Raw genomic sequence first — 12,430 nt, forward strand, 5'->3', positions numbered from 1 at the left:
CGGCCAGCAGCAAAGACACGCACGCAACATGCACATACAGTACGCAAGGGGTGCGCGCACAACAACCGCTCTACCTAGTCAGCGGTATACAAGCTCTTCAAGAGTGCTTTGCGGTCCCATCTTTCATCTCACATATGTAAGCTGGCAGTTGCTTAAAACAAAAAAAGGCGATATTATCGATTCCCGATTTACCCCTTCCGGACCATGTTTTATAGTGTTTTATATTTTCAAGCTTGTGCGAAAAAGAAGAAGCGTCAGGCATGGAATAGAATCCTTCGATGCCCTCAGTGCTCCCCTGTGCGACTCCGACCGCTGGGGACTGCGAAGGAGTCTAGGCATGGAACAGCACATCTTTTACTGTGGTGAAAAAGAGAAGTGTTTAAGTTTTTGACGTACCAGTCAGTACTACTATGGGCGGGAAAATAGAAAAGCTTTTCTTTTTTTCTGCTCGCCATGATGTTTTTTTCGTCGTTTGCATTTCTTTCTCTCTTTCAGTATATGCCACAGGTATCCCGCACCTGAGTAGCCAAGCCTGCATTACGTGACAAAATGGCGACCCTTCTTGGAAAAACAGCAGTCTTTTCAGTTCGGTGTGATTTCTAGCGAACTGCTACCTCCAAACATGGCTCGTTCCGTTTGCATCTAGTTTGACCAAGCAATGAGAGGTCATCTGACCAAGCTATGGCGGGAATCCGCTACACTGATCATGCTGGCGCGTAATGGCGGCTTGCGCAGCCCTTTCGACTATCGCGTCCTCCTGTTGGAGAGGAACTCCAAAAGCCGATTCATGGTGAGTGGAGCACGCAAGTAAAATAACATGTTATACATACGAAAAAACCGTCTCAAACTGAGGGCTTCGTGCTGCAAGACTGACTGTTATCTTTGTTGCCTTTTCTTGTAGCCTAATCGCGAAGTCTTTCCTGGTGGGGTAATTGACAAGTGTGACTTTGCTGACGAATGGATGGAACTATACGAAAAATCATTTCAAAAGCATGAAGACTTCTCTAGAATTTTAGACATCAAAAAGCCAAGGCCACCAATATTCAGGAAATCTAACACAAGCATTCCAACTGAAATTGCTTTCCGTATCTGTGCAATCCGGGAGACATTTGAGGAGTCTGGCATATTGTTACTGAGGAGTATGTCAAAGGGTGAAAGTGAGAATAGCCTGCCATGTGGTGCAGCTAGCGTGTTTGAGGATTTGCCGACTGAAGAGGTGCAAAGGTGGAGGACTGCGGTTCATAATGATGGATCACAGTTCATTCATCTGTGCAGGTTTGTTAAATCCATGAGGTACATCAAAGGCTCAGGTAGCCCAAGAATATTGTCATAGTTCTTTAAAGAAATAAATAGGAAGATTTATGGGGTGAAAAAAAAACTATTTTATGATAAAGAGTTTGTATTTACATGATTTTCCCATAGAGGAACAAAAGAGTAAGAAAAATCTGAAAAGAATAAGAAACACCGACAGAAGTCTTGGGCTGCCTGTGCTGTGAGGGAATAATGTAAAATGTTGTTCCTTTGGGGGTCTTAGCGTTATTGGGCAAAACCCCCTTCTGATTGGCAGAATAATGACTTATGTCATTCCATAGGGAGCTCCAGTCTGTCCCTGATGTGTGGGCCTTGACAGAATGGTCGGATTGGCTGACACCTGCAAGCGTCAAAATACGATTTGACACTGTGTTCTTTATGTGTTTTGTGAACTATGAGCCTGTAGCTCAGCATGATCACAAGGAAATGATTGAATCAAAGTGGAAGACGCCAGTAGAAGCTGTTGTTGATACAATTAAGAAGAAGGCCTTATTAGGACCTCCACAACTCTACAACGCTCTTCAGTTTTGTGGGTGGGTTAGCTAGATAACTAGATATTTCATAAATATGTACAGACCAATTTCATTGAGGCATGGTCATCCAGGAACAGCTTTCAGATTAAGAACCCCCTTTACTTGTTCATTTTCTTCCCATGTCTCATAAGGGCCTCCACAAAGAAGAGAACCTACCTTTACTTGTTCATTATCCTCCCATGTCTCATAAGGGCCTCCACAAAGAAGAGAACCCCCCTTTACTTGTTCATTATCTTCCCATGTCTCATAAGGGCCTCCACAAAGAAGAGAACCCCCCTTTACTTGTTCATTATCCTCCCATGTCTCATAAGGGCCTCCACAAAGAAGAGAACCTCCCTTTACTTGTTCATTTTCCTCCCATGTCTCATAAGGGCCTCCACAAAGAAGAGAACCCCCCTTTACTTGTTCATTTTCCTCCCATGTCTCATAAGGGCCTCCACAAAGAAGAGAACCTCCCTTTACTTGTTCATTATCCTCCCATGTCTCATAAGGGCCTCCACAAAGAAGAGAACCCCCTTTCCCATGTCCTGTAATGGCTATGTGCATGATGTTGCTACCCACTCAAAAACTCGCCAATTTATTCCTGAAATTCTGGAATAATTACGCTTCCAAATTCTTTTATTGAAAACCAATATGCTAAGGCTGTTAGACAACGTCGTTTCAATAGATTGAAATATAAATTTTGCTTTTGTTCGACATTTTTGTTTAAGAAAGTTTTATTTGAGCAAAAAAACAAAAGCAATCGTTACATCACGCCAGTTGCCTTATGAATAATTGGAAATAATGTACTTTATTAATGTCGTATTTAAAAGTCTTTAACATATTTTGGATTGACATTACCCGATTTTTTCGTTTTTTGTGTAATATGTTTTTGTTCTGATAATAGTTCAAAAAGGGGGGCCGAAGCAAAAGTTTCAAGAAAGGGGGGACGTACTTGTTCTTCCGTATATTTCCTTTTAATTCTTGTTATTTTTAAGCCAAATGTCTGAAAATAGGCCCCCTTGCCCCCCCCTTAGATCTGCCCCTGGTAAATGTAAGTTGATAAGAGTGCACTGGGAATTTCTCCTCTATTTGGTCAAGAAAATTGATGCTTTTTTACAGTTGGTACTTTCCTAGGATGGCAAAATGGCAGCTGTCTCTTGAAGTGGGGTATTTCGTGTGATCATGTGAAAAGTAGCTCAATATCCAGTCATGTGGCTCACTGAAAATAGCAAATAATATGACTTGGCCTTTGAATTTTCTAGGTTTACCAGTTGGGAAACATTCAAAGAATTTCAACAATCTCGTGCCCATGAAGGATGTGACCAGATGCTGACGATCATCCTAAAGTGCAAGGATGGCATAGTGGTGAGCTTCTGGGGGGAGGGGTGGGGGAGGGAGCAGGGGGGTCTTCATTTTCATTATTTCTATGTATGTTGACTGTATGGTATAGAAAGACTCATTCTAGTTCTAATAAATTTATGTGGTCTCATACTACTGTATATGTGTAGTGGAATTAGGGAATTGAATCATTAAAGGGTAGTAAATCAATGCCTGTCTAAAAAGAGTATTTTTACTATTGTTTGAGCAAAAGTCTACAGTATCATCAGAAACTGAATCTAGAATATGGGCTGGTACCATATTTTTAGTGAAATGCAAATAATGGTTGGCGGTAGATGTCTCGCTTTTGACTGGGGTGTTAAATAAAAAGACCTGTGAAACAAAGAGGATTATTCTGTTCTCTTTTTGTTTGTTTGTGTCATTGTTGCTAATCACAGTTCTAAAGCTAATCCAAAGAGAGAAAAGAAAAACTTGGTACCTTTTTGAAGTGCATGTTATTTGTTTTGAAGGCTGTGAAACCAGGGGACGACCTGTACCCTTCAAGTTTCGAGCATATCTTACAACAAACAAATGGAACTCTGGGTATCCCTAATGGAGTTGTTAAGCCACAGGAGATGTCTGACACGTTAGAGGCATTAAGGAACAAATCACAGAGACTACACAGACATGAGCTGTCTGATGATGGTAGCCCACCCAGACTTTTTGTCAATGTTAAGCTAGACAGGAGACAGAGTCCTCCTGTCACCGATATGGCCAAACTCTTGATGCTTGCGCAAGCAGAACAGGCCAAGTTATAGGCTTGCGTTTGTAGACACAGGTTTGTAGGTCAGCCAAATTCCTTTTCTAACTAAAATCATGGCTTCTTTATTTATTTTTCGCTGAATTTTGAATTTTCTCTGAAAAACCTAGTTGTTCACCTCCTTCATATTTTGTGCAGCATTTTATGAAGAAGAGTGACAAATTCTAGTATCCGCCCTTACCATGCGAAAAGAAATATTTGACGATTAACGAAATTTTGATATGGTTATTAATTAAATGTAGATCTTTTTGGTGCTATAATGAAAAATGTAATGGATAAAACATCTAGTCTTTCTTTCTTTAATTAAAATGTTTACTGTTCTTATTCTAAAACGTTACAACCCCATCGCATAAGTTCTGTATTCTTAACATTTGCCCTATCTCCTAAGTACTGCATTCTCAACACTTGCCCTGAACTCATGCCTTAGCGTGTGCCTCCTAACATCGACCTTTCGGTAAAACCGCCTTCCACATATCTTGCATGGGAATGGCTTGATACCGGTGTGTCTGCGCATGTGCGTTAACATGTTCGATGATTGGCTGAACACCTTGCCACACTGCTTGCACTGAAATGGCTTTGCACCAGTATGCATCAGTGTGTGTTTTTTCATGTCGGATTTTCGCAGGAATTTCTTGTCGCAGTACGTGCAAGCGTATGGTTTGTGGTCGGAGTGAATGAGTTTGTGCGTACTTAGACTTGAGGGCCGTCGGAATTCCTTCCCGCATTCAAGGCAGCGGAATACTCTCTCCTTTTCGTCCTTTGCCGAGTGTTCTAGTTTCGGTAGAAGTGAGATTGGACTACCTGCTTTCATGAGGGTTGGGTTTGAAAGTATCAATTCTTTTGTTTTGCAATCATGACCAGACCTCCTATCATCCGGCTTGGGTCTAAGTTCTTCTACTAATGATGCTTCCACGGTAGTTCTATTATCCCCAATATTTGATGGATAGCGTCCATAGTGAATCAGAACGGGTGGCGGGTTAATGTGCTTCATTTGAGGTGGCGGAAATACAGGAATCATAGGCCGGGGAGTGTGGAAGGTGGATCGCACCTCGAGGTACTCCGCCATTGTGAGGCCTGCTGGTGGAGGGAGAGGTAGGAATGTAGGTATTTCGCTTGTATGTGGATATCTGGTGTGGAAACTCGGGGGAATTATTGCAGATGGAAGCGGTCTTTGTGTAAAAGGAAGGAAGCTTCTCTTCTCCAATTCGACTCCTTCATCTGGAAGGAAATTGAATGCAAATACTTATTATGAAAACAAAGGCCGTAGGGCCCCCATTGGTTTAGCTCGATACTTTTGCTGTGGAAGATAACCTAACAGCGAGTCCCTGCGTGCTCACGACCTTGGACGCGCTATGTAATCGCCGCCTGGTAAACTCGACCCCCAGCGGCGCGTTCCCAGGGGAAGATAAGTAAGAATAAGTTGTTTATTAGGCACTAACAAGTATGAGACATCACTTTGGATTAAAGTTGCCCTATATCCCGTGGTTTGATTTTCTTATTATCGAGAGTTCAATACACATCTTATAAAAAAGTGTATTTTCGAGCTGCCTAAATTCAAGCATTATATCAAGAATGGTCGTATCGGTTGTCTAATTTTTCTTCCTTAAATCAAAGTAAACATCGTAGCATAAATATATATTCATGATTTCTTTATACCTTTCGAAAAAGTCGAGAACGGCTTATTTTCCCACAAACGCTTGAAAAAAAATCAGTGCATATTTGGAGGCTGGAGGCTGGCTTTTAAATTTGAAGAAATTCCAGGCTGAAGAGTCCTACAAAAATGTTTCTAAATAAAATTTTAGACCTTTTATGCATTCAGACAACCCATATCTATTGTTCTATCCTGGTAAATGCTTAACTTATCAAACACAAAAATCACCTCTAGTTGTTATCTTCAAAAGCTTGAATGTGAAACCAAAATTTTCCTCTTTAAACGCGCTGCATTTTCTGTGGTGAAGGTGGTCTCTTAGAAACGAAGTAACGGATAGCTGAGCTTGGTAACTCAACCCATTTACTTGACGAAAAAAGCGTGATAGTAGGAGGTCTAGTCATTTCGGCACTGGCCTGGCCCGCTAATGCCCTAATACAATAGAGAAAGTGTAATTGGGGGTTAATTAGCCGTTGTTATTGTTACCGAAAACACTCGTGTTAAGAAAATGGCTTGTTTTAAGACTTAATTTGTCAAGGAAGTTTTTCTAGCGAGATTAAAGAGACTGTTACTCGGAGACCTTAAGTGTTGCGAAAAGTCCATGAGGATTATCTGGGATACATTGATTAATTATTTCGGAAAACGTTTGATTGTGAAAATCGATTCAATTTTATTTAGCGTTTCAGACTGAACATATAATCGGTTTACAAAGAGTGTACAATTTTATTAAATGTTATTTTAGCTATCAATTTAAGACACGTTTAATGTAAACTTTTGATATTTTTTGCCTTTTAGAGAACGCAAGTTTGTCATAAATCCACTAAGGATTTGGTGTTTGACACAAAGCGGCCCAAGGCACCAAGAAGCGCTGGACTCGAAGAAACCCTTTTTAACCTTAGATATAAGGTGTTTCCTACCTGCTTCATGACGAAAAAAAAATATGGGCTTTTACGCGCACATTAACAGCATAAAGTTTTCCATGCAAAAGTGAGGAATTCCATCTCTCTTGAAAAAAAAGGCTTAGATTAACTACTATAACGATAAAATAATTCATATATCGTTTTGAAACGAAATATCAAAGAAGTGCATTTTCTTTTAGACATTTTTTTACCCAAATTGGAGGATCTTTTAATTGTGATAAAATCCCCAAAAAGTACAATTTCTAGCATATTTGTTTTTTGCAAAGTAAGCATTGATTTTGAAAAAACTTCTTTATATACTGTAAAAAGCTAGATGACAACTGAATGATAAAAATTCATGTTTATTTTTTCGGAATGTGATTAAGTAAAAGAAAATATATGTTCTTTTGAGAAGAATGGCTATTTCATATATTTTTTTATAAAGGATAAAATAGTACAAAACCTTAACTAAACGCAACTGAATAATGAAAAACAAACTGCCATAGATGCATGATTTGCGAAGAGCTAGATAATGTTTGATTTACTGAATAAGATATCAAAGAACTTAGGCTTGGACCTATTCTATATTCACTTTTCATATCCATTTTAGAATTTTACTACTTCAACCCAAGAAATGGCCTCTCTTATGATTCGTTATAATACAACGATGATATTATCATATTGGGGTCGTGCTAGATGGATTGAAATTCATGAAAAAAACCTGCAAATATTCACCAGTTTTCTGTATGTGCAAGCTTTTAAAAGCTCAGTTTTACAGTCAACATTCTGTTTTATAGTCAACATTATATCATAATATTCATAGTACCATTATCTCGCTAAAAAATCGTTTTCTCAGCTTCCCAAACCTGAAAAAAATCTCGCGCCCGATTTCTTAAAAATGATTTTCGAAAAGTTTAAACGACTGTCTTTCTCAGCAATTGATAAAGCCATTCTTTTACGCAGCCTAGTTTTTGTCGTAATTTCTCAGCCATTTCTGTTTAACGCGGAAATACATCTGTTTTCCAGCCCGCTGAAGTTGCGTTTTCTCTAAAGCTAAGTGAATTTCGCGTAGTCTTCAACAGCTTTGGAACAAATGTCTTGTTTTGGAGAAACCGCAAACAAAGCAGTTATTGAATTATCTTTACTGTTCGGGTTATAAACATTGATTTTAAGTTATTCTTTGCGTGTTTCCAGACGCCATGTGTCCTCATCTTAAAAAATATTTTTCTTAATTCAACAAATCCAGCCCCTACCGAAATAAAATCCGCTAATTGCCATTTTAGTTATTTTCATTCGCTTAGAGTTTTTGTTCCTTTTTAAGAGAGTTGAAATATGTTTTTATTTAGTTTGGTTATAAAAGTTGCACCCATTTTGCTAACAGAAAAAGATGTACTCTTAGCAAAAAAAATAAAATAAAAATAATACAAATCAACAGCGGTGGAAATAATAACATTATAGTGTTCCTTATTGGTTTTATCTACCATAAGATTTTATTTCGTTTAAGATTTTTTGGGGTTAAGATTTGTTTTCGTTTTTATCCGAAATAAATGGCCAATCCTATACACACCCCATACGGACAGTGCTCATTTCTCGAGCCTAAATAGAATAATTCCTTCAAATCTCTAAAGTCATGTTTCAAACTTACGGTTTCGTGTGTTCTCTGTGTTGTTTTCGTGATGACAAATTTCAGAAAAAGCAACTTCATGTTTTGCGCGTACCAGAAAAGAGCGAGGCATTTTGATGGCTTTTCCAGCGCGTGCCAAGTCTTCCGTGCAATTAAACATCGTTTGACGCCTCTTTATAACCCCCCCTAATATGCAAACTAACTCATAATTAGGTTGGGTAGCTAAGACAAAGTTCTGACGCTTTGAGGGGCAGACAATACACATGTTAGGGCGGCTCGTTTTGGACAATACCCAAACTAGGTTTGTGACTTATTTAAAGTCGGTAAAAGAGCTTGAGGGGAAACAATTAACAAATACAATAGCCCGCTGCCTCTCTCACCGGCGCCTTTAAAGTCAGTGTTTGGTATTAATTTGTGCTTTTTAGGGTTGGAGGTTTCTTATTCAGTCTTTGTGTGAATCCTGCTAGTGAACATTTTCACGAAAACGTATGCATGACAGATGGGTTTTCAAAGTGGATTTACCAGAAATAGAAACGAACTCGTGGAAAGAAACCCTCCAAAACACGAAAATCTAAAAAGACAACTAGTTCATGTGGTTTCCTTTTATTTAGATCGGAATTCATAATAAAAATTGCTAGAATAAGATCTTTTAAACAGTTTTTCTAAGGTGTTGTTCTCCAGCAACAAGACAAGATGATTTACTTCTGTTCTTATAATAGTTTCGTAGATAATTTGCGATAAATTATTCCCTGCATTTGACAGGCCAATATTCACAGTTAATTCTCGCAAGTTTTAAAGTGTACCTTCCATTAGATTTGTTTCTGTGTGTCATAATTGTGTTTTTTAAGGAGCGCGTTACACTTCAAATATCCTAAACACAGATGCTTCTAGTATGAGAAAACGCTTTGCTTGCCTCTGACAAAATAACTCACTCTAGAAAAACGATTAAATCCTGAAATAAAGCAATGAATAGGGCTTTGTACAGTTATCTCCAAGACAACAGCGATATTCTTGGTCAATGTAGTTGGCAAAGAGGTAATTTGCGAGAAAGTATTATTTCGAAATAAAAACAAAGATACAGTGTTTTAGAGACACGTTAAGCGGTTTGATTGTTTAAGGGGGTTGGTTTGTTTGCACTGTCGGAACTCTGTATGAATTGTTACAATGCAAAATCAAACGTTTCTCAAACCCTAGTCTAGTCTAGAGCGTTAAAGGATTAAAAGACTATTGTTGGCGTAAGTGAAAATTAGTATTTGTCTTATCCCTAAAGATTATGAAAACTTATAAAAACGACTCTCGATTAGTTAAATATTCGTACAATTGTACGAGGAGGCGTCAACAAGATGTAACTGCAAAATCTCGTTTAAATTACCCGAGAAAATCACGGCCGTATAAGCAATAAAATTGACACCCTTTTTTTGATTTTTCAAGTATCCATAGGAAAGGTGAGAAATATTTTTTTAATGATTTCAAAAAATCTATTCCATTCTACTTAATAGCTTTTTGGATTGAAAACTTGATGTGATCTAAAGCTGATAAGCCTTTGGCGAACTCCCTACGTTGACGTTCAATTGAAATCACCCAGATAAGGTCATTATAAGTCAGTGCGTGCCGTATCGTTTCGCTAGCAACTTAGTTTCATATCCATAGACATATTTCCTCTGGGTGGGTTATCTCTTTGTTATCGAGAACTATTAAAAAGATTCAGGAAATACGGTTAAACAAGCAATGTTGTTCTTGGTGCCAGGCCGTTTTTCCCGCTTCCTGATTCTGTTGCTATCTGTAACGAGTTAAATCCTCTTTTCTAAACTATATTTTTCTTATCTTGATTTTTAAAGAAGCCATAACACTCGAACGAGACGGAGTGTACTTAAGGTAATCCGATTAAAACATGGTGTGTATCGAGAGATTTTACCCTGAAAAAGAGCTCCTTGCTGGAAATTTATAAAATTTTAGTAATTTGTTTGCTATTCCCAGAAAAAAAACAGTAATATCTTGAGTGACGAAGCACACTCTTGTCGTAAAAATAGAAATAGTCGTGAAATGTCACGGGGCAGGAAAAGAAATATAAGAACATCAATGATTCCCCCCCTTGGCCATTTGTTCAGCATATTCGAACTTAATTAATTACGCTCATTCACGTTCTTTTATTGGCAAAAAGAACTTTGAAGGTAGAAAGGATGGTCCAGCATCGCCAGCCATTCTTTATGTGCTGTTTGTTTTTACAGAAAATAATCATTTGAATGTTCTTATCATTATTTCTTGGTGAATTTGACTACCACTACCACAACAACCGCTTGTGATCATCGAGGCGACAAGGGCCGTTTAACCAAAGCTGAACACCTCATTGAAATATGTATTTTTGATTTTAGGGAAAGCATATTAAGCCTGTTAAGAGGGTTTTTCTCTTTTTAGGGAAAAGATCGTAAAGTTCATTTTGGTTAAGAATTTCAAGTCACTTTTTTGGATGCTTAATTGATTTGAAATAAAACGGTCCCGTTGCCCTTTTATAGTGTATTTATTTCAAATTACCCCTCTTGGGGGCATGAATAATCAAAAGTTTCGATTAAATTTAAAAACTAATAAGATAATGAAGTACTAATACTTTTCTCTTTTACGCTTTTTTTTACTAGTTTTAAACTACGAAAGTTGGATTTCGACCTTTTCTTGGTTAAATTAATTTCGTGGCTTAAAGGATAACCCAAAAGCTTTGATTCTTTCAAACGATTAATTATGAGCATTCTTTCATAATGTTAATTATGAAGATGCTATAAGCTTGAAACGTGTTTCTTTGTTTAAATATCTATTTTTTTTACTATTTTTCAAAAGTTGAAGTTATAGTATCAAAACCAAACTCAAATATCATTCTATTGTACAGAAAGTGGTCCTCACTCTTTCATTGTCACGGGCGAAGCTAATAAATATGATATTGGCATCCGCCACTCGTAATTCACAAAGTATTGTCAAGTGTCGCGTTCGCACGTGCTAACTGGTTAAACAGAGCTGTTAAATATAACTAGAACAGCTTGTTTTTTATTTAATAGGCTACCTGGTCAAGTTTGGAGTCAGCATACTTAAATACAGAATTGCTACCTTCGTCTTGTTAGGAAAAATATGCGCTATCCTGTGCTCTTATTTATACTGACTTGTTGGCACACGCTTTCGGAGACAATAGGTACCCTAAGTCAATCGTCACTTATTGTAGAGCTTTATTAAGCGGCTCTATAACTTTCCCTACCAACGAATTTCTGCGTGATGAAATTTTGTGTGATCCGTAAAGCGTACTTTTCAGAATCTCCGTTTTGTCCAGTCAACAAACTCTTTAATTTATTCTTCACTATAAAGCGGACACATTTAAAATCTAGAGTAACTTAAAGTTTCGGGGACTTGGTAGTCTGTCGTAGAAGCAAATGTCGTGTATAAAATGCCTTAGTAAAATACCAATGAATAAATTTGTGAAGCTAATTACCTTCATTACAGCAGGAATGGCATAAGGCTTCCAGGCCTCTGTTACATGGGAAGACAGTGTTTACACGGAACTCTGCGATTTTTACACCCTGTCCACACGGGTCTCGTACTAGATGTCTCTTTCTTATACAACTAGAGGAGTTCCCGTATGAACGTTTAACCGTACAAATCATTGTACGGCAGAGAATCCAACCGGTGCCGTAAAAGGGAGCATGAGATAGCCGTCATACGACTCATATCTGATTCGACTTGGATAACTCGACTTGAGTTCGATTTACCTTGGACTGGCGTCTAAATTTCCGTCATTTTTCCTTGAAGAACCCGTATAACTCGGATTCCCCGCTAACTTGAACTTTTTTTCTCCATTCCCTTGCCCATATTTTAATTCTCTTCTCGTCGCCACCACTCAAAATACGGCACTAATCAAATTTGACTCTTATTTCATGTGTCTTTCATTCATGCATTTCGCGGCCACAAAAACGTTAGCTTTAAATGTAGTAATTTGATGCGAGGGTCGGCCAAAACGAGTCCCTTATATACGAGAAGCGATTTAACAAGAAATTCACTACGATGGAACTAAAATTTCCACCCATTTAGTTTGGTTCTAAAGACAAGGATCGGTTTGCTTAAAAAGGGCGGCTCAATAGAACCCACGCAGACACCCCTAGAACCCTCCGCTGTATCTACCGACTAAGCATTTAATTAAATGTTGAAAATATGTACTTGAAACTTGAGAAAGGGGCCGCCTTTCCAAGTTTGGAGCCTCAGCAACAACAGAGCTAGTATCACCAGACTTTATAAAATAATGGTCGGCGAAGTTCAAAAAGG

General features: G+C 38.2%; 2 protein-coding genes across 2 annotated transcripts; one reads left to right on the top strand and one right to left on the bottom strand.

The window, feature by feature from the left end:
- The first annotated feature begins 521 nt into the window (after positions 1 to 521).
- LOC5506022 (acyl-coenzyme A diphosphatase NUDT19) lies at positions 522 to 4,295 on the top strand. The gene is made up of 5 exons (XM_032374380.2): positions 522 to 790; positions 902 to 1,275; positions 1,593 to 1,844; positions 3,089 to 3,191; positions 3,674 to 4,295. Exons 1-5 carry the CDS (start codon positions 659 to 661, stop codon positions 3,959 to 3,961), a joined length of 1,149 nt encoding a protein of 382 aa, XP_032230271.2. The 5' UTR covers positions 522 to 658; the 3' UTR covers positions 3,962 to 4,295.
- On the bottom strand, positions 4,247 to 12,290 carry LOC116613875 (zinc finger protein with KRAB and SCAN domains 3). Its single transcript, XM_032374382.2, has 2 exons — positions 11,604 to 12,290; positions 4,247 to 5,181 (listed from the first exon to the last, which is right to left on the bottom strand). Exons 1-2 carry the CDS (start codon positions 11,773 to 11,775, stop codon positions 4,340 to 4,342), a joined length of 1,014 nt encoding a protein of 337 aa, XP_032230273.2. The 5' UTR covers positions 11,776 to 12,290; the 3' UTR covers positions 4,247 to 4,339.
- Positions 12,291 to 12,430: the final 140 nt, after the last annotated feature.

The sequence above is a fragment of the Nematostella vectensis genome, chromosome 8 (genome assembly GCF_932526225.1).
Source record: "Nematostella vectensis chromosome 8, jaNemVect1.1, whole genome shotgun sequence".
Classification (NCBI taxonomy): domain Eukaryota; kingdom Metazoa; phylum Cnidaria; class Anthozoa; order Actiniaria; family Edwardsiidae; genus Nematostella; species Nematostella vectensis.